The sequence below is a fragment of the Tachypleus tridentatus genome, chromosome 13 (assembly GCF_004210375.1).
Source record: "Tachypleus tridentatus isolate NWPU-2018 chromosome 13, ASM421037v1, whole genome shotgun sequence".
In the NCBI taxonomy this organism is placed as follows: Eukaryota; Metazoa; Arthropoda; class Merostomata; order Xiphosura; family Limulidae; genus Tachypleus; species Tachypleus tridentatus.
The window spans coordinates 177,858,884-177,880,993 of record NC_134837.1 but is presented as its reverse complement, the minus strand read 5'-3'; the positions used below and the strand labels follow the sequence as shown (position 1 = coordinate 177,880,993).

The window sequence follows — 22,110 nt, the reverse complement described above, 5'->3', positions numbered from 1 at the left end:
TAGTTTAAAATCTTCAGTTACTAATTAAATGTTTACATTGTTCACTTTACTACACTGTTATTAAGGATGTAGTGTAGAAGATGGAATAGTTTAAAATCTTCAGTTACTAATTAAATGTTTACATTGTTCACTTTGCTAGACTGTTGTTAAGGATGTAGTGTAGAAGTTGTAATAGTTTAAAATCTTCAGTTACTAATAAAATGTTTACATTGTTCACTTTACTACACTGTTATTAAGGATGTAGTGTAGAAGATGGAATAGTTTAAAATCTTCAGTTACTAATTAAATGTTTACATTGTTCACTTTGCTAGACTGTTGTTAAGGATGTAGTGTAGAAGATGGAATAGTTTAAAATCTTCAGTTGCTAATTAAATGTTTACATCGTTCACTTTGCTAGACTGTTATTAAGGATGTAGTGTAGAAGTTGTAATAGTTTAAAATCTGGAGTAACTAGTTAAATGCTAATATGAATTAGATGTGTTTTCCATGAAGGGATGTCAGTGGTTAATTTTTAACAGAACAGTTATTAAAAATGTTATATAAAGATATAATTTTGAGAAAATGGCATGTCTTAATGTCATCAATAAAGAAAGTTAGTTTTTAAAGCTCTACAGGAAAATTTTGTTTTAATGTATATAGATGTTAAAAGTGCTGTAACAAATAATAACAGATGCAGTTAATTATAATCTGAAGAAACTAAAAGGATTGTTTCAAATAATCTTATTTTACTTTGATTTGGTGCAGCTAACACTCATCCCTATCACAGGTGATCATCACCATTAAACAAGATCCTTGTAAAAAAATATATATTTATTTAGAAGATTTTTTTATGTTATCATTCATAGGTACTCTAATAGTTTAGAAGGAACGGAACAATACAGTTACTTATTTTCCTGGTATGTGTTAATAAGGTGTTTCTAAGTTAAAAAAATACTAGCCTTTTTCTTGGCTGGAATTTCATGGACAAATACCCATAAAGATAGTATTTGTTGTAAATAGTTAATAAAAATGATAGCTGAGACAAAAATACTGTTGTTTGAACTTAGCTTATATATTTCATTATTCTGGTTAATTGTTATTTTTCTCTTTTGAGATACTTAAAAACATTTATACAAAACAACTTAGGTAGGTAAACAAGATCCAAGATAATACAATAAATGACTGAAATATCAACTGCTCAGTGATTTGTCATTGTTAGGTATTTACTCCTGTTTCCATTGGCTATTTTATGGCATGATACATTTCTGGTCCTGTTTAGTTTTATAGTCTAGTATGCTATACCATATCATAGCAACCTATTTTTTTTTCTTTTATTTACCAGAATACTATAACAGAATACTATTTATCAGAATTTACCAAAATACTATAACAAGAAGCTTCATAAAATTAACTCACATTCCGAGTGTTAAACAATTGCCACCTCTTGGATTCTTACCTCAGAAGGGAAGCTATAGTGAGACGTTTTACCAATCCAAAAAATCTAAACTGTTAAATCACAGAAATACACCTTGGGAATGTCACTGAATCCTAATTTTGGTAACTCCTAGTTTATATAAAATGAGATAATTAACTTAGGCCTCATAGAAGGAAATAATATTTTCTAGTTGCAAAATTACAGTTCCTGAAGAATGAAATAGAATTAGCTTGTTACAGTCACAGAATCATTGGTCTTCTATACTGAGAAAATGAGGCTGCTCTACCCACTTAGTCCTAATTTTCAAGAATGAGGTAAACAACTTGTTCTATTTTCTGAGTTCTAGTTCTCCTAAAATGAGAGATAAACCTGTCATGTATGCTGAGTGTAAGATATCTAATATTAAGATATCAATCTGTTCCATTCACTAGGTTCTAGCTCCCTTTGAATGATGTAAGCAATATATCCTATTCTCCAAGACTTAGCTCATTTGGAATGAAATAATCAACCTGTTCTGCTCACCAAGTTTTAGCCTTAATGGAGTTAGAAAATCTATCTGTTCTACTTACCAAGTTTTAGCCTTAATGTAGCTAGATAATCAACCTGTATCAGCTGTGGAAACTTGCTAGCTTTAAATATGTCCAATATTAAAAAAATGCACAAAAAGAACAAACCTTCACTAAAATAACCTGTTCTTTATTTGCTTTACCAAAAAAAGCTACAAATTTAGCACTGATGATTGTTTCCAAAGGGTAAAATGCATTTTGCAACCTTTAATATTCTTAACTGACTCATAATGTGCACAACTTTTGAGCATGTCAAGACCTAGGCTAACAGTTAAAACTGGGGAGAATGAGCAATATATACCAGTAATAACTATTTTGTCTGTAGTGTTAAAATCCTCTGGGAAGGAAATAATTTTTAATAATTATAATAAAATGTATATCTTCCTGGATAAAATGATTAATCATGTAACAGTGAGGGTGACAGCCATTCTTGAATACTAATTTACCAAATACAAGTAATTCACACCTGTTTAACACATATGAAAAAATTACAAATATAAAACGTCATTTTGTATGTCAATACATACCACTTTAATCCATGAAGTAGTAGATAAAATCAGTGTAAAAACAAACACAAAACAACAACAAAAAAGCAACCTTTTTGTTTTGTGTATCTGTTTGAACTTTTCCAAGATAAAATAAGGTTATTAACCACTTTTGTCTGTTCCAGTTCCATGATTGAACAATTTTGTCTTTTCAGCTGTGGGCGCATTACAATGTGGTGACCAATTCTACTTTTTTGTTAGTAAAAGAATGGCCCAAAAGCGCCAAGCCTCCCAGTTGTTTTTGATATGTACCTAGTTAGATTTTACCCAGATAAACCACCTCAGATCAAATTCATCCAAACTGTTTCTCATAGCATAAACTTATTTAAACTTTAACAACATACAGAACTTCAACCACATACTATTTGTAATGCAAAATATTTTTTATTATTGTGTTCATATGAACAGAAAGTGTAAAAGACGAATAAACAAGAATGAATTATTATCTTTTTTGGATGCTTTTACTCCATCAGTAGATGATATTTTTTGATACTAAACACTTATTCTCGTAAGCTGTGGCTCTTTTCACAGAAAATGATTCTACTCTAGTAACATCGTGTTTGAACGTAATAAAGCAGCCTGATACTCGCTGCTAATGCCATCTCAACAGAGTACATAGATTTACAAATATTAACAGTAAAAAGCAACAAAAACACCTCCTGAGTGCCTAGAAACAATTTACAGGCTGAATGATGACCAACAACACAGTTAACGTTAGCTATAGCCTGAGGAAATATTAACACTGATATTAATAGAATAGTTTAATTTTTCAATGTATTTTCAACATATTACTTTTGTGGATTGTAAGGTAAAGGTGAAAGAGCAGTTCTGGTTCAACTTTACAAGATAGCCTCCTTTATAGAAAAGCCTATTCGTAGCGTTTTGCATCAGACAAATAATGCTGATCATGACAACAGATTTACGTTTTTTTACAAAAATAAATAAATACAGAGATGACTTACATCAAAATGTTGCCATAACAACTCCAACTCAATCACACAAAAATCATAAATGGAGATTATGCCACATGGCCATAGATTTTCTAGGGTTGTGTATCATGTCTTCCCAATGAGAAGATTCTTTGCCGTTCTCGCTTTCACCAAGGATACACGTACCCAGATATGAGGAGTTACCATGATGACAACTGGTAACATTAACCACAAGGTTAGAGTGTTTCAGGTCTTCTTCTGAGACATCAAAACTTAATGCTTCATTCCATACTGGGTTGCCTGAACCTTTTTTGATAGACGTTTTCTTTTTCTTCATTTTTTTATATCCACATGTAAGACCAACCTTTACATAAGAATCTCGAAAAAAATGAAAATAAAATATATGCCAACGGTACAAATAAAAAATATCGCAGTCATGTTTTTAGGTTTCTAAAAAAATTATAGTATTTTTGTTGTTATTCAAGGAGTTTCGTTTTAAATGACTAATTACGTGTATTGACTTTACATCCGTTGCACGCTAGATTTAGGGGCTAACCCTTCCGCAAAACGCTTAGTTTCGTCGACAGCCTCTCTTGAAAGAAACTAATGGGGTTACATATTATTCGAGCTTAGTTCTAAGCCATTAGAATCTACCCTTTACCAATTTAGATCAAATGGTGCTTCTGTAAAAGTGACGGTAAAATTCCATTCTTTCATGAGACAATGGTAGCTGAAGTGTTGGCGGTGGGTGCTGTTGATCAGTTCAAAAATAAGGATAACTATGCATGGACAGCCTTTGTGAAATTCTGAAACAAATGCCCATAACCTTCATCGAGTACAGAAAACAATGTTTCAGACACTAGACAATTGAATGATTTTATCAAATGCATAGCCCCAGAGCATACCATTGTGCAAAGGTGACTAAATTTAAAACATTATTTGCTTACTGTCATAGTAATAACGGATGAGTACCTTCTCAGAATAGATGATTCAGTACGAAGTTTGTAGTTCAACTGTTTGAACTATCTGATTGAAATGCAGATATTGGGCAGATGTAAACTACGCAGTGGAGTGTAAAGTAAGGTTCGCGATTCTAACTTTAGAGAATAACAAAGGTACAACAATAGCCAGAAGAAATGAAGTTAAATCAAATACGAATAAAGTCTAGTTTATAACAAATTAATATATACGTTAAGAAAAGGATTTTTCTGGCATTCGAAACACTGCACCAGTTCTCTTTAAAGTTACAATGCACTAACGAAGCCTGTTTTACATAACAACAGTCCAACCAAGCACAAGTAACAGGTTTAAAACCTTCCCTTTCAGTTGACCAATATATTCGAGACTTGTATAAAAGTCAAACAAGTCTTATAGTTCATTTAAGGTCAAATCTTGTCATTGATTTGATTCCAGGTCCTACCAACAAAGATTTTTTAAGGGCTGTTTTGAAGATGTTTTTGACAGTTTCTGCTCAGAACATTTGTAGCTAAAATTTACGCAGATTATGTATTCTGTTACAGATATTTTGGTCTTTTTTTATCTCGCTGTTCTACAGGTTTTTGCTGTTTTACGATAAATTTGATGTTATAATTTTAAGGTTTTCATTTTTACTATACGGGATGACTTAAAATTAAAAGGGCATTCATGATCATGAGTGTAATGTGTTCGATTTTAATTATCGAGATTGGTGACATTCTAAACTTACTTAATTCATTTATCATTTGCGTTTGTGGTATATTAGAACAGACTTTGCTCATTTGAAATTAAGCACAAAGCTACACAAAGGGCTAGCCCGGCACGGCTAAGTGGTTAAGACACTTGAGTAGAGATCTGAGGGGCGCGGGTTCGAATCCCCGTCCCACCAAACATCACTGCCCTTTCAGTCGTTATAATGTGACGGTCAATCCCATTGTTCGTTGGTAAGAGTAGTGTAAGAGTTGGCGGTGCTTGATGATGACTAGGTGATTTTCAACTAGTCTTACACTGCGAAATTAGGGATGGCTAACGCAGATAACCATCGTGTAAAACAAACAAACACAAAGGGCTATCTGTGTTCTATCCACCCTGGATATCAAAACTCGATTTCTAGCGTTGTGAGTCTGCAGACATTCCGCTGTTTCACTGGACAGACTGCTGGTAAAAATATATTTATTTTACACGTGTTTAAGAGTCTTATTACTTTTGGTATTTTCTTTATTTCTAAACAACAGTATTATCTCTCTTCAGACGTGTTTAAATTTGATTGGTTTCATTAGCATTAACGCCTCTCAGATGAGAAAGATGGACATTCAGTTTGTTTAGACTGTAGTGGACAGTCACTTGTCATAGTTCCTACACCAAAGATAGCGAAAGTAGTGACGTAGGTTTCACGGGACGCTGGATGAAAATATTTTTTCTCATTTAAACTTTCCTTTTCTACGTATGAGAATACTATATTCTAATTTCAATAATCCAAATTTCATATACCAATTTTAATGGGGTTCCTTGTCAGCCTGGGCCCCTGTGAGATAATCTATCGAAATGTCACTGAGTGAGAGAGAGCTGATTGGACATTCATCGTCTCGTGGAGCAAAATCATTCTGCTAAAGGCTTGTGGGGCATTCAGGTTTTCGCAAAAAATACGAGGATGTGGCTGGAAACAACCAATACTGCTTACAGTTTAGTGCGGTTGGTATCCAGTTGGATTACAGAAATCAAAGCAACGTCATGGTAAGAACACCACTTGGATGTATGCACAAAGCTTTACAGGGGTAAACACAAATGAAGAAGTTGACCTACTTGTAGGAAATACTCCTTATAAAATCCATCACAGTTCTACAGGCAGATCATTGACACTTCCTCTGCACTATAAATATGAAAACAATAACCATGGGTGATCATCATTGACTTTCACAGGAATAAGACTGCTGGAAAACAAAGTACTGTATGTTGTAACTGGTAAAAATAAAAGATGGAGGTCCTTTATTTATTTACAGTTGTTCCTGTGGCTTTCTGGTTTTATACTGTTCTAAACTATCAATTTCAATTTGTGAGGTAACCAGTCTCAACATAAAGAGACATCAGAACTTGATGCAAAACTTGGGGTTGAAGTTTCAGTTGAAACTATTTTGTTATCTTTTCTTTCTATTTTTAAATTCTCGACTGCAACTTGAACTTTACTTTTCGAAACAGTTGTATACCGTGGATTTTCTTATCATTATATAACAAACTAAGCACTTTTCACTAGTTTATTCTAAATTATTTTTCTTATTTTTCTCAGTTTTAGAGACGCTAAAACTTAAATACTTTGAATGATTCTACGTTACAAGACAGACGCTCTCTCGAGTTTTCAAGGATATTACACCTGTTAGAAGTTAGACGTTTCCTCGAGTCTTCCTATAAGGATGTTACGCCTGTTAGAAGCCAAACACATCCTCTAATCCTCTATTCTTCCTCTAAGGATGTTACATCTGTTAGAAGCCAGACGTTTCCTCGAATCTTCCTGTAACGATGTAACATCCTTACTAGAAGACTAGAGGATACGTATGACTTCTAACAGATCTATCATCCTTACGAGAAGAGTTCATGAATCGTCTGGTTTCTAACAGATGTAACATCCTTACAGGAATATTCGAGGAAACATGTGGCTTTTAGTCTTCCTGTGAGGATGATAGATCTGTTAGAAGCCTGACATTTACTCGAATCTTCCTAGTTTTCCTGTAAGGGTGTTACATCTGTTAGATGTCAGAAGTTTCCTTGACTCTTCCTGTCAGGATGTTACATGTGTCAGAAGCCAGACGATTGCTCTAGTCTTCCTGTAAGGATGCTACATCTGTAAGAAGTCAGACGTCCCCTCAAATCTTAAATCTGCTTGTAACGATGTTACATCTGTCAGAAATCAAATGTCAAACGTATTGCAAAGGTCTATCAGGACTGACTCTATAATTTACAGATATATAAGATTCATATCTTGTGATTCCGATTGTTCTGGCCTAACTCCATCATATTTTTTGATATGATAAGCCACGTTGATTTAGAAAAGATTAAAAAAAATAATATTTTAGTCACCTCTTCCCCCGTGACTCAGTGGTAAGTTTAGGGGGCTTATAACCCTATAATTCAAGATTAGATCCACAAGTTGAACAAAGCTCACATAACCCATTGTGTAGCTTTGGGCTAAAATAAAGAAGCAAGTTATTTTGATGTGTTTGTTTTTTTTTCACTTACCAGGCAGTTCTTTATTGTCAGACGAAACCAAGTTCGACGCTTTTAGTACAACGACAGTCAATCGTCCAGCCGAAGGTAAGTAGTTGAGCGATAGTAAAATCTCGGGCCGATCTTGCGAGACCTTGCGAGAATGCAATACAGAATGAAATTACATAAATTTGTACTGTACAAACTTCAGAAAAAAGTTAATTTTCAACGAAGAAATTTTGTTTGAGAAGTTTTCTTAATATTTCTTGACATCTTTGAGCACTTTAACATCATAAGCATCTGTACGATGCCATTTGAAGAAGACTTGGTAAGAAATTAAACCAACATCTTAAGTTGGAAGAGTAGATTGAATTGAGAAACAAACATTCAAAGGTGATAAAATAAAAAATTCGACAGAGATAAATCACCTTAAACACTTTTAGTTTTAGTTTTAATTTCCTTGACAACGATTTTACCAAATGCTCGTTTCCATGCCATAAACTAGGCTTCTCTAGCTTGGAAACGAGCATTTGTTGAAAGCGTTTGGTTAGTTTGGAATTTCGTACAAACCTACAGGAGGGCTATCTGCGCTAGCCGTCCCTAATATTTAGTAGTGTAAGACTAGAGGGAAGGCAACTAGTCATCACCACCCACCGCCAACTCTTGGGCTACTCTTTTTACAACGAATAGTGGGATTGACCGTTACATTATAACGCCCCCACAGCTGAAAGGGCGAGCATGTTTGGCGCGACGGGGATACAAACCCGCGACCCTCAGATTACGAGTCGCACGCCTTAACACCCTTGGCCATGCCGGGCCGAAACTAAAATTGCTTTAAGGTGATTTACCTTCAACAGTCTAACATCACGAACTGTACTGTGTGTACAACTGGGTAAAATGTGATGTGCTAACCAAGTTAATTGTTAAAGCAAGCTTATACAAAATAAAGTAACTTTTAAATAAAATATGTGATCGTCACAAAAACGTCTTTCTTTTCGTTAAAACTGTTCATCCATCCACCCAAATACATAACCTTTATGAACAAGTATTCAAATAACTGTTTTGTCTTTGACATACACTCGGAATAACGTTTCTTTTCAAACAAAGCCACATTGGATTATCTGCTGCGTTTGTCGCGGGGAATAGAACGCCTGATTTTATCTCTGTAAGTTCGTAAACTTACTGCTGTTATATCGGGTGTCACATGTAGTGCACTTAGAGTTTTACCGATATGTTGAAAGTAGGATTAATATATTTTCTGGACGGTACTCGTACTTTTGTATCTAAGGCAAAGCCACTAAGGTTATCTGTTACTGTCCCTCACTTTCAGTTACTGACCAGAGAGAAGGCAGTAAGTCAGTAGCGCCCTGCCACCCACACTGAGGGATGGACTACTGTTTTTATAACGTACACACACACACACTTTAAAGTGCAGGGAATATTTAGTGGTATTACACGGATTCGAACCAGGTCTACCAGTTTCGAAATCCAGAGCTGTACCACAGTATTAATCAACGCCCTCATGTGGATGGATAATGAATATATTTGTATATTTTATGTTTCATGTTGAAGCGTTAGAAGGTTGAATTCCGTTTCTTTGTTGTTAAGCGCAAAGCTTCGTAATGAGCTATCTTCGCTGGGCCAACCACAGAGAACGGCACCCGAGTTTTTGGCGTCGTAACCCTACAGACTTATTGTTATGTCACTAGGAGCGCCTCGTTTAATATACTTACACTTATGCAAGTAGTGTTATGATGCGTTCAGGGTATTATTTAATTAGACTGCCACATGCATTCTCTTCACCTGCACACATATATATAAAGTACGGGAACCTGCTAAACTAGATTACAAATAATTAAATCGTTCCGGCCTTAACAGGGAATCAAATTAAGTTGGGTATCGTATTCTCAGGTCGCCTAGTAGTTGTTGTGCCTGATTGAAAACCTGAGAGTTTGTGGTTCGCGTCCCGTTGTCGCCACAATACGCCACTGCTGTTTGTTGAATGTTAAGAGAGGAAACAAGAAGCCTCCTCAATTATTGTTTCACATGATAGACACAACAGCCTCAAGCTTTATGTCTGCCATTCCGCAATTTTCACTATTCGTTGGTAAAAGAGTAGCCCAAGAGTTGGCGATGACTAGTACCCTTCCTTCTAATCTTTCAATGTTTCAGTGTTGTTATTTTACAATGATCTTATCTGTGAATAGCATAATTTCGAGCAACTTTGCGCGAAATTCGAAACACACTAAACCAATCCCAAGTTTCGTACATTCCCTCTAGGTAGTCCTCGTATAGCTTTGCGCGAAATTCGAAACAAATCAATCCTCAATTTCGCACGATATTTTATTATACAAACAACGTTCTCAAAATAATGAACTATATCAGAAGAAGTCATTAAGTTTACGGATTTACAACACTAAAATCAGGGGTTCGATTCCCCTCAGTGGACTCAGCAGATAGCCCGATGTGGCTTTGCTATAAGAAAACACACACACACACACACAGAAGAAGTCGTAAATGTGTACTTGTTTCAATGAACCCTTTAATAGGGAAAGTCTGTTATATTCTAATAAAAGCTACCATACAAACTACAATATCTGCAATTATCAACTTTCTCTGTTACAACTTGAAGATCGTAGCAGTAACTTCCAGGTTTACCTGTTCTGTCTTCGTTATGTTACTCCAAACTTCGACTTCATTGGTCACTTCAATATCACGCATCTGTACTCTCACTTCTCCGGTGACGTCATTTCTTGAGTATCTATCATAATCAAAGACCTGAAGTAAAAGCATCTTTTCATGCAACTCATCGAAAGAGACAGGAATCTTGAATATTTCATCGAAAACCGGGTCTGTAGAATTCCTACAAATGTCGGTCTGTCTCTGTTTGGTGTCGACTTCTGGTAGTAAAGTTATCTTCACATAAGGATCATTGAAACCGTTTTCTGACAGTGTTCCTAAATCTTGGGCTGAAGAAATAAACAAACAAAATCCAGCAATAAAAGTTGAGAATAAATATCTTTGGCAGATATTAAGCGTTTTGATAAAAAAAATTTAAAGTAAACCTCTTAAGAAATTTTGAATTGTTTTAATTGAGTGCTCCCTAGTGGCATGTCTGCAAACTAATACTACTAGAAACCAGATTTCGATACTCGTGATGGGCATAACACAGATAGCCCTTTGTGTAGCTTTGTGCTTAATAACAAACAAGTGTTAATTGTGAAACAAAATCCTATTTTAAAACGTTCAAAAGATGTTTGAGATTTTCTTCGTGGCAAATTAACGACTTTGAAATATTTATGGTAAAACTATGAGGTCTAAAAAAATGTGGTTGGATTTCGTTCTTAAAGTATCCTTAATGATATTACTGAAAGTAATATTGCTTTTCATATTAGAATCCAAAGTGACTTTTAATAAAGTATCCAATGTTATACAAGTCCATATAAATGTATTTTAGCGTCAGTTTCTTATCAAACTTTGTATAACATAATGAAATACTTAATCAAGTCTACACAGTTTGTTTGATATTTTAAAACTCTTGGGTTGTTTGAATGTTATTTCGCAATGTCTTGCTAAAACATCTAATAGTATAGCATTTTGTAAACATGGAACACTATGGATGAAGAGTTTTGGGTCGTCGTTACGTGAGTAACCTTCAACCACTAAACACGGTGGATAAAAAGCTTGGGATAATTTTACCATATGTGGTAATGAACCATATCTTTGAATAGAAAAAACACTTTTAGGTTATTTTTACTACAAGTCCTCTTAAAGCGCTTTCTAAACACGAAATATGATGGACGAAGTGTTTGTGGTTGTTACTACCTGTGCAGATAAAGCATCCTGACCTTAAAACACGGTAGATGAAGAGTTTGGGGTTGTAAAAAGATGATCTAATAAAGCAGTCTGAGTGCGAAACATAAGTGAATTATTTTTGTACAAAAGATAAAGTGTATATGAATTTTAATATTTTGTTTCTATAAATGATTTTAACACCACCCTGGCATGGCCAAGTGGTTAAGGCACTCGACTTCTACTCTGAGGGTCGCGCGTTCGAATCCCCGTCACGCCAACCATGCTCGACCTTTCAAGCGTGGGGTGTCATAATATGACGGTCAATCCCACTATTCGTTGGTAAAAGAGTAGCCCAAGAGTTGGCGGTGGGTGGTGATGACTAGTTGCTTTCCTTCAAGTCTTGCACTGCTAAATTAGGGATGGCTAGTGCAGATAGCCCTCGTGTAGCTACGCGCAAAAGTCAAAACCGACTTTAACACTGTATGGATGCCATACTTTTGTCTAATATTTAAAAGATAAATACATATACAAAGAAGCTTTTCATAAAATTAAACAGTCCTGTCTGTCTCTTTCTCAATAAAAGATGAGATTTATTATTAATATTTTTGTGGGACTGCTATTAGTTTTTCTTTCGCACGCGTATCTACGTTTCAGCCCCATTGAGTTCCAGATTTGAGTTGTTGTAAGTCCGCAGACTTACTGTTGTTCTACTGGGGAACGTCTACGTTTTACACTTACCATATACAAAATTTATTCTTAGAAGTTTGAGTTTATCTCAAAAATAGGGTTAAAAGTCTAGCCTATAAAGGCCAAAGGTAAATTAAAGCCGTATTCCTTAATATTTCTACCTCAGTCTTTCATTGGCTAACTAAATGAAACAAGTAGAACTGTCTTGAAATGTTGTCCACGTAGGTTTCTCAATACAGCATGAAATCGAGCTGTTAGAATGTACCATTTATTAAAGTTTGTCCATCAAAGTTTGTTTGTAGTAGAGCACAAAGCTACACAGAGGGCCACGCATTCGTTTCCCACCACGGGTATCGAAACCCAATTTCTAGTCATGTAAATCCGCAGACATACCAGTGTGCTACTGAAGGGTGCACATCAAAGAAAAAGAAAGAATATAAGACGAATTACAAAGATCCTTTCTTAGAAGGTCTACTTTATTATTAAACTATTTTTTAAAACTACAGAATGAGATACTACGTGTGTTTAAAACTTAAATAATTTGCATATTCCATGAAATATCACGACTAGAATTAACAATATAAAACGTGAAGTAAACACCTTCAATCACATGGACCACAAGATCAGATCGGTCGAAATCATATTTCAAGCGAAAGTGGAGTCGTCCATATTTGTCATTTTCCTCGCTGTCGTTAGTTTGGAGAAAAACCATGTCTTGAGTCTTGTATAGGTCAGGTTGTATGACCCCTGGAAATAAAAATAACAAGATATATACATAGCTATAAAGAATGAAGAATATGTTTGCTCAAACGTTTTGATTGCAAATTGGAAAAAAAAAAAGAGAGAAAGAATTATGATACGATATAACTTAAGGTGTCGCTGTTAGTTAATTAATTTCTCATAGGGCCTCCTATATGTCTGCTAGTCTCGGTTTGGTTTGTTTTGAATTTAAAACAAAGCTACACGAGGGCTAGCTGCGCTAGCCGTTCCTAATTTAGCAGTGTAAGATTAGAGGGAAGACAGCTAGTCATCACCACCCACTGCCAATTCTTTGGCTACTCTTTTGATAACGAATAGGGGAATTGACCGTAACTTTATAATGCCCCCACGGCTGAAAGAGCAAGCATGTTTGGTGCGACTCTCGGATTACGAGTCGAGTGCCTTAACTACCTGGCCAGGCTGGGCGGTTAGTTTCGGAGTCCTCGTTTGTCACACGGCGCAAGATTTCCTATCTGCGAGCCAACAAATTCATTGGAACAGATTTTAGGATTTCCTCTCAACCTGATCATCTGATCATCTTCCATCTTGGTAACTTGATCTTAACAGTGAAAGTTTATTTCTAAAACCCTGTCTCTAATCCAAGACTGGATGGTTCTAGCAGTCTTCATTTTTCGAAAAATTGGACTGAATCTTTTAAGTTTATTTTATATCCTTGTCGTTTTTTATCGATACATTATTCAATCTAATTTAAAATTACTACATTAACTTTTCCAGTATTTGTCAGTCTCTTTGATTTCTCATTGTCATACTTACAACCATTAATGCACATTACAGTCGTGTTACACTTAAATAATTTCTGCTTTAAAGATGATAAAAACTGAAACTTCATGGTTTTAATTTTTTAATGATGAACAAAAATATTTGAAAAACTAGATTCTCAGTGTAAGTTATTCCGAATAATAACTGAAATTATGAGCGTTTTAAATGTTCGTAATATGTCACCTAAGTTTATCCACAGTTCACTGTTAAAGTTCTTAATGGTAACTGCTAATGCTTTATATAGTGATGTCCTTTCTAGTGAGCGACATCAAACTGGAATTACTTTACAAACGTACGTACCCTGGGTGAATAATAGAAAAATGTGAATATCTAACAGATACACTTCTCCTACGTGGCCATTATTAACAAACTGTTACATTAGACAAAAATATATCTCCTATGATTACTTACAGCAAAATGTTGATACTTTACGAAGATCTAATTTGTGACTGGCATCAGAATGTTGATACTTCACAAAGATCTAATGTGTGACTGTTATCGAAATGTTAATACTTCAAAAAGTTCTAATTTGTGACTGACATTAAAATGGTAATACTTTAAATACATCTAATTTTTAGTTGATATAAAAAGAGGATAATTTACAGCTATTTTCTTCGTAGTTGACGTTAAAAAGGTGATAGTTTACGGTCACTTACATTGTGATTGACACAGGAATGATGCCTTCGGCATGATTTGGTGGGTAAGACGCTTGATTCGCAATCTGAGGGTCGCGGGTTCGAATTCCCATCTCATCAAACATGCTCGCCCCTTCAGCTGTGGAGTTGTTATAATGTGATGGCCAATGCAAGTATTCGTTGGTAAAATAGCAGCCCAATAGTTGGCGGTAAGGGGTGATGACTAGCTGCCTTCCTTCTGCTAATATAGGGACGGCTAGCGTACATAGCCTTTGTATAGCTTTGCGCAAAATTCAAAACTAAACAAGTCAATGAAAACTAATAATTTGCAGACATCTACCTCGTGACTGATATTGTGGTACTTGATATGAAAATGGTGTCATGTAACAACCAAATATCTTCTGTGGTGTATAATATTAACACATTTGTTTTTAACGAGCCCAAAACTACACAATGGGCTACCTGTTCTGCACCCACCACGGGTATCGAAACATGGTTTTTAGTGTTTGTTAAGATATGTCACTGAGGAGCAATATTAACGTAATGCTACTTTGAGAACATATTTCCTGTGCTGACCGCAATTAAAATTGTAACAGGACATAGACTGTAGAGTGAAATTTTTTCTCTCCTAAAGTTGGACAGTCTAGTCCTCAAGACGATGACACTCTATGATCGGTATTAAGACATCTATGATATCCAAGTCAGGGTACAAGAATATGATATTGAATACATAAATAGTTTTCTCTCTTTTTAGTTATGTCGTACTTCAAGAACTTCTTTGACCAGAATGTTAACAAAATATTCGGTCAATTGTATAAATATTTTGAGGTATATCAAAAGTAATTTTTTTAGAAGAATCGTGCTTATTTTTTGTCTAAATGTAAATAACATGTTGGAATGTCGCCCACTAGTGTTTTCTATTTCCAATAAAACAGTATATATTATAGCAATACAGTTATCACTACTTTGGTTATTCAAACTGGGCAGAACATATGTTGTTGTTTTTTTATTGTTTTTGTCTGGTCGTTTTAGTCTACCACTACACACTAGGCTATCTGCGTTCCTTCCATTGCAGATAATCAAATCCTGGATGCTAGCCTTTTTTTTATTTGTGTGAACTCGATATTTTTCAAAAAAAATATCGATATACGTTACTAACATTGGGCAAATAATTGGTGCCTATAGGAAAACAAACCAAACTACAGGTACACAATCTGATAAAACATTTTCTATTTGGATTGTTTAAAACTGGGAAATTATATGAATAATTATATTACCCACAATATTAAAAAAATAATTAATCAAACATTCAAAAGAGTTTAAGTACAGTGTTAATCGATTTGTTTTATCTTTATCTTATCAAGAAGTCACGAATGTTACGACGAACATCTTCAACTAAATTTATTAATAAAGTTGAAAAAGTTTCTTCAACTGGTTTGTTATTATTGTTTAGAACACATTTACACAATGCTCTCTATCCGGTGCAGGAAAATGAACCTAGATTTGCTTAACTGGAAGGTTGATTGTTTTATAACAGTTTTTATTGAACTAAAGCTGGGCTTGGCTTAGTTCCTAGGATAATGTGCTGTGGATCGCAGGGTATGGGGTCTGAGACGTAAATTGTTGAATTTCGCAAAAAGCTACACGACGGCTACCACAAATACCCGTCCCGAATTTAGTAGTGTATAACTATAGGGAATGCAGCTAGTCACTACCACCCACCGCCAACTCTTGGAATACTCTTTTACCAACGAATAGTGGGATTGATCGTCACATTATAACTAATGCCCCAACGGCTGCAAGGGCGAGCATGTTTGGTGTGACGTGGATTTAGACTCGCGATCCTCATGTTAAGTGGAGCGCCCTAACCACCTGGCCATTCGTAAGATTACTATACTTTCTGCTGTTAGTTTCTTGTGTTGGTGAGTACTGTGGTTCACTGTTTTACGTCTATTAAGTACAGCAGAATTAATGATAGTCACATCCGAATTCAAGGGGTTTCTAACCTAGTCTTTATTTCAGCATCAGGCGCCACTCAGGTTGAAAATTACAGTTGAATTTCCTCTGAACCGGTATCAGAATCGAATTGAATCGAAAATTTTCCTTATCAGATATCTGAACATATCACAAGTTTAAAACAGAATTCTGTAAACCTTTCATTAATGCTAGTTAGAACTTGTTCGTCTATATAATTATATCATTAGCGATTTCAAAAGTTACAACTTGTTTTATTTGTCGGTTTACTTACTATTTCTATTACTAAACGAATGTAAAGATAAGTCTCTTGATATTGTGTAGTTCCATCTTATATATTTTATAAACATTTCTTTCAGTAAAATTACTGTAAAAAGTATAGTGACCAAATCTGTTTTGTGCTTCGAAGAAGTTTAAATTTTTGTAAAAAAAAAATCCGTAAAAATGTAGTTTCAAATAAATCATTGTATCTACTTTATTGAGGTAAGTCACCGTCACACCAAACATGCTCGCCCTTTCAGCCGTAGGAGCGTTAGAATTTTGCGTTCAATCCCACTATTCGTTGGCAAAAGAGTAGCCCAAGAGTTGGCGGTGGGTGGTGGTGACTAGCTGCCTTCCTTCTAGTCTTACACTGCTAAATTAGGGATAGTTAATGCAGACAGCCTCGTGTAGCTTTGCGCGAAATTGAAAAAGCATTCAAAGCATTACTGAGCTAAGTTACATCTGACTCTTATCAGACTATGAAAGAGAGTACAAAATAACCCTTACCTATAGGACTGATAGCACCAGGGCTGGTGGCGGAGTCTGAGGACAAAGAATAAGAAGGTGACAACAGAGGAGAAGCTGGAGTCACGGATCTAGGTCGCGTTCCCGAGTACGTGGAGCGTAACGATGGGTCCGGCATAGGGAACAAAGTGGAGGTGTCAGGGGATATGGGTCGTTGATGCGGTGAAGCTGGACTTCGAGGTTCACTAAGTACCGTCGACTGCTGGTTGTCGGGACGACTCGAAACTGACAACAGGGGCACCGGTGGAAGCTGCCGGACGTGATCTGAACGATTTCGACTCACCACCGGAGATCGACGCATTATCGGCAGAGAATAACTCGATTGCGATGAAAACACTTCTTTCCCTGGAACGCTAACGTCAGGCAGGGATAATCGCACGTGGAGTTCATTCAAGTGAGCTCCCGCGGTCGAGGTTGAAGCCACGCTAGCGACAGAACAAACGGAATCGGTAGGTTGCGCTGAGGTCACTGTCGGGGCCACGGCACGACATGCCGGAAAACGGGAAACCTTTCGCTGCGGTTGCTCTCGGAATATACTGAAATTCTAAGAGGGAAAATTGATATCAACATATTGAACATTCACAATTTTCATGATAAGCGTTACACAACCATTTACATCTGATAAACAATAATTTTTATTGATTTTTGTTGAGTCTCTGGTTGATTAACATGAACACTAAGAGATATTAATTTAAAAATTCAGTTTTAATCAGACAAGACACATTACAGTCTCTATAGTAAAGCGACATCTTGTGATAATTTATTTCTTCTGGTGAAAATGTTTGAACACATCATAGGCCAAAACAAACAAACAAACAAAAAAAGCTGCAAATATTTTATTTGTTCTAATATCATAAGATAAGTGTTTCTTGTTCATATTCGTTCCCCGCTGGGCTTGTAAAACTGGAAAAACGTAGTATCAATTACCGCAATGCACACATTACTTGTAAAGATTTTGCCTTAATTCTAAAATCAAGCGACACATTTTGTCATTAGTTATTATTATGTACAAGTACATTTTCTAATTGCTCATAAATAAATTTTCTAGATTAATACTTTTAATAACAAAGCAAGTACATGGAGCACAACAATAATTGTGTCATTTTAATAGTGAAAATCTAAACAATGAATTACCTGTATTATGAACACCGCGAGGAATCGAACACCAGATATTGTTCTTTAATAGATTATTTAGACGAACTGGATGGGGTGGTAGAGAAACAGGCAGGATAAACAAGGTAATGTATCAGTTTGGTGGTTTTCAACGACCTTCTGGTCGTGATTGGTTCAGAGGACTTTTCGATGTGTTGGTCGCGAGTGCCACATCTTTTTAAAATCTCTAATCTGTTCTTATTGATAGCACAGCCCTTGTGGGTGAAATATGGTGTTCAGCACTTCAGAATAGTGAAATATGGTGTTCAGCACTTCAGAATAGTTAAATGTTCTTTACATTGAAGAGTTGTATATAAAACATCGGAAGATACTATAGACAGACGGTTCGATTTGAAGCCAGTTCTGAGCAGATGTACAAATTTATTACGGCGCTTTGAATACGTGAAACAAACTATATTACTATTGAATATAAAACAGTACAAAAAGAGACCTTCAATTGATTGATTCCATATCGTGCTGATAATTCACTTCCGATTAGTACTTTATACGTATATATTGCTACTGATATTGTAGTTTGTTCTAAAAAAAGTTTTCGTTAACTATCAGTACAGACAAACTCTCCTTTGTACCATGTACCAAGTCATCCCAACTTCAAATCAAATTACTAACTAAAGTACATGTTACACCGAACATACATCAGACATACTAGTTGTTTCAGCTATTCACAGTCCCATTAATCTTGTATCTGATCTTAAACAGTCACTTCTTTTATTATTTGGTTTAAGAAATGATTTTGTTTAAATGAAATAAACTCGTTTCATTTTCATCGGATACATGTAACTACTACAGAAAATTGAAATAGAAAACAAAGCAAGAAGCACGTGTTTGTATGTATCTGTTTTTCTTATAGCAAAGCCACATCAGGCTATCTGCTGAGTCCACCGAAAGAAATCGAAACCCTGATTTTAGCGTTGTAAATCCGAAGACTTACTGCTGTACAGCAAGAAGCAACACATATCAAATTTTGCTCTGAAAATAGAATATTTCTGAGGATTATCTACCGAACATTAACCAAATCAAAACTCCATAAAATTATTTTAAAAATATTCAAAACTGAAACTGTACCGATTCTGATTTTGTCAGAAAGTAAATATATTTTTTATTATTTGTTTTTCTGTTAAGCGCAAATTTAACATAATGGGTTATCTGTGCTATACCCACAATGAAATCTAGATGTTACTGTTATTAGCCTTCACCTTTGTTGTTTTGCCACTGGGGGCTTTATTATGTTAGATTAGAAATTCGTAGAAATTGTATTTGTTTATACTGAAAACTTAAGCCTAACATTTTGTTATTATTTTGTCGCTGTTGCTATTTTTGTAGTGCAAAGTTACATATGTATCAGGCTATCTGAACTCTGTTCACCGTTGGAAATTGAAGTTCGGATGTTAGTGTTGTGAGCATGTAAACGTATAGCTGACCTATTGAAGGACCATTAATTTGTTACCACAGAACCTGTTTCGTTACAAAAAAGAAAGAAAAGTACGACACGTTACATGCACATAAACATTAACTCATGTATGAGAGATATTTAAGAAAACAAGAGGGAATCCTCAATAGTCGCGGTTGTAATTAAATATCAAATCAGTTAAGAGATGGAGCAATGAGCTAAAAAATTGTACTTGGAAAAAATCAAAGCTATTCTATGAGACGTATACCGTGGCTAAAAATATTCAGATGAGCAACATAAAAAATAAAACAAAAAACGAAACATAGTTTTTAACCCTAAAAAAAGTCAATCAAGATTACAGGAATTGTAGAATAACTGCAGAACTTCTAGTAAAAAATTATCACCATCAAAAATTGTTACCATAAACGTCTGTCACGAGAGTTAATGTTAAAAAAAACAATACAAAAAACAAGGAAGAAAAACTTTTAACCCTAAAAAAAAATCAAGATTACAAAAATTACAAGAACTTTGCAAAACTACAACTACAACGATTATAGATCATAACACTTGAAAATCAGAGATACTGTACGTCACCAGCATGTTTTAAAATAACGAACCTGGTTGTGAAACGTAACATTTATTTTGAAGGAGTGCAAAGAGGCAGTTTGCTTGGCCAGGTGGATAGAGTGCTTGACTCGTAATTTGAGGGTCGCCTGTTCGAATCTCCATCCCACCAAACATGCTCGCCCTTTCAGCTGTAGAAGCATTATGATATGAAGTCCATCTCACTATTTTTTGGTAAAAAAGTGTAGCCCAAAAGTTGGCGGTGGATGGTGATAACTATCTTCTTTTTCTGTAATCTTACACTGCTAAATTAGGGACGACTAGCGCAGATAACCCTCGCGAAGCTTTACGCAAAATTCAGAAAAATCAAATAAAATTGTCATTTAGTTCGAAACGTTGTCAACTTTTACACTTCAAGCGAACGGACACATGCACAAAAGCGTTATTTTGATCAGCCAGTCACAGTTCGAGAGCAGTAATCGTAAGGTCTGACGTAGCGTCTGTTACATTTCTGAAGATATTGCACCTTTTAACTCCAATAAAACAATGTACAAGAAGAGAAAATATTTCCATATATCTTTCAGTGATAATGAATTACTACTGCTTTAAGTGTTATCTGAAATTTCACTGCCAAGACCGACTAATCCCAGTCACCAAATTTATTTCAAACCTCAGATATAAAGTAAGTTGTAGCTCTTTAGTGCCTTCATTCTTTGGGTTTATATGACAGTTGTGAGTTCTACTGGAATAAACGATACAGGTGAAATCACATGAGAAGAAACCTCAAATTTAATACAATTTACTATTTTACTCTTACAGACTATAAAACCAGTAGTATCTATCTAGGGTTGATATCAATCCAATAATTGATAATTACTGCCGTATACAATCATACAGAGTTTTATAAATGCGTGCAGAAACATGCATTACAAGAACAACACAATATCTTAACCAAATATGGAAACTCCATGAACAACTCGTAAATATAATCAGTGAACGAAAAAAAAAATATGTAAAATCTACCAGATCATCTCATAAGTAATGTCTGAAAACTTAACACAGAAAGTGTATCATTATTTATATGTTTGTAGAAAGTTTTAGCAACTAAAATATGTAGTAGGACGTGTATAAAAATGTTCAGACAAATAAAAGAAACTAACTCAACTCAACTTTTTCATATCATTAATCAAGTAAACCCTTATGAAGATGGATGTGTCTGAGGAACACATTAAACATATAATGCTTTATGAGTTTAAAAAAGACAATAGTATAGCAGGAACTACACGAAACATTCAAGGTGTTTATGGTGCACAGTCTCTCAATGAAAGAAAATGTCAAATGTGGTTTCAGAAGTTCCGATCAGGTGACTGCAGCTTAAGTGATGCACCACGTTCAGATCATCCTGTTGAGTTTAATGATGACTTGCTACTGGTTGCACTTGATAAAGATTGTGCTGTAACAGTTGAAGAACTAGCACAGAAGTTTAATTCAACCCGTTCAACAGTCCACCGTCATTTGCAACAGCTTGGAAAGGAGTCAAAACTTGGAAAATGTGTCCTCCGTGATTTGACAGAAGCCTACCCTTATAGCAATAGTGGACATTTGCACTTCTCTGCACTCTTATGAACGTAACTCACCTTCTCTGGACAGGTTAGTGACTGAAGACGAAAAATGGATATTTCGTAAAAACGTTAAGCACCACAGATTATGGCTCAGTATAGGCAAACTGGCAAAAGCACAGTTCAAAATGGACCTCCACCCTAGAAAAGTCTTGTTAAGAATTTGACGGGATATTATTGGTGTGATTTACTTTAAGTTGCTGCCACTCAATTTAACGATTACATCAAATTTCTTTTGTTAATAATTATAGCGTTTGAATGCTGCACTGAAAGAAAAGAGGCTTGCTTTGATCAATCGTAAAGGTATTGTGTTACACCAGG

General features: G+C 35.2%; 1 protein-coding gene across 4 annotated transcripts in view; it reads right to left on the bottom strand.

Annotated features, from left to right (window-relative positions):
• Positions 1–1,328: 1,328 nt before the first annotated feature.
• Positions 1,329–22,110, bottom strand: part of LOC143239075 (synaptotagmin-5-like) — a 46,601-nt gene continuing 25,819 nt past the window's right edge. Inside the window, exons 3-7 of one of the 4 annotated variants that reach the window (XM_076479870.1) lie at positions 17,026–17,587; positions 12,710–12,856; positions 10,286–10,596; positions 7,661–7,781; positions 1,329–3,832 (exon numbers count right to left, since the gene is read on the bottom strand). In XM_076479870.1, coding sequence (XP_076335985.1) covers positions 3,531–3,832; positions 7,661–7,781; positions 10,286–10,596; positions 12,710–12,856; positions 17,026–17,587 — 1,443 coding nt within the window. In that variant the 3' untranslated portion in view covers positions 1,329–3,530. Of the gene's footprint in view, positions 7,322–7,660; positions 7,782–10,285; positions 10,597–12,709; positions 12,857–17,025; positions 17,588–22,110 lie in introns of all 4 variants that reach the window. The other 3 variants (XM_076479873.1, XM_076479871.1, XM_076479874.1) reach the window with 3 other exon arrangements.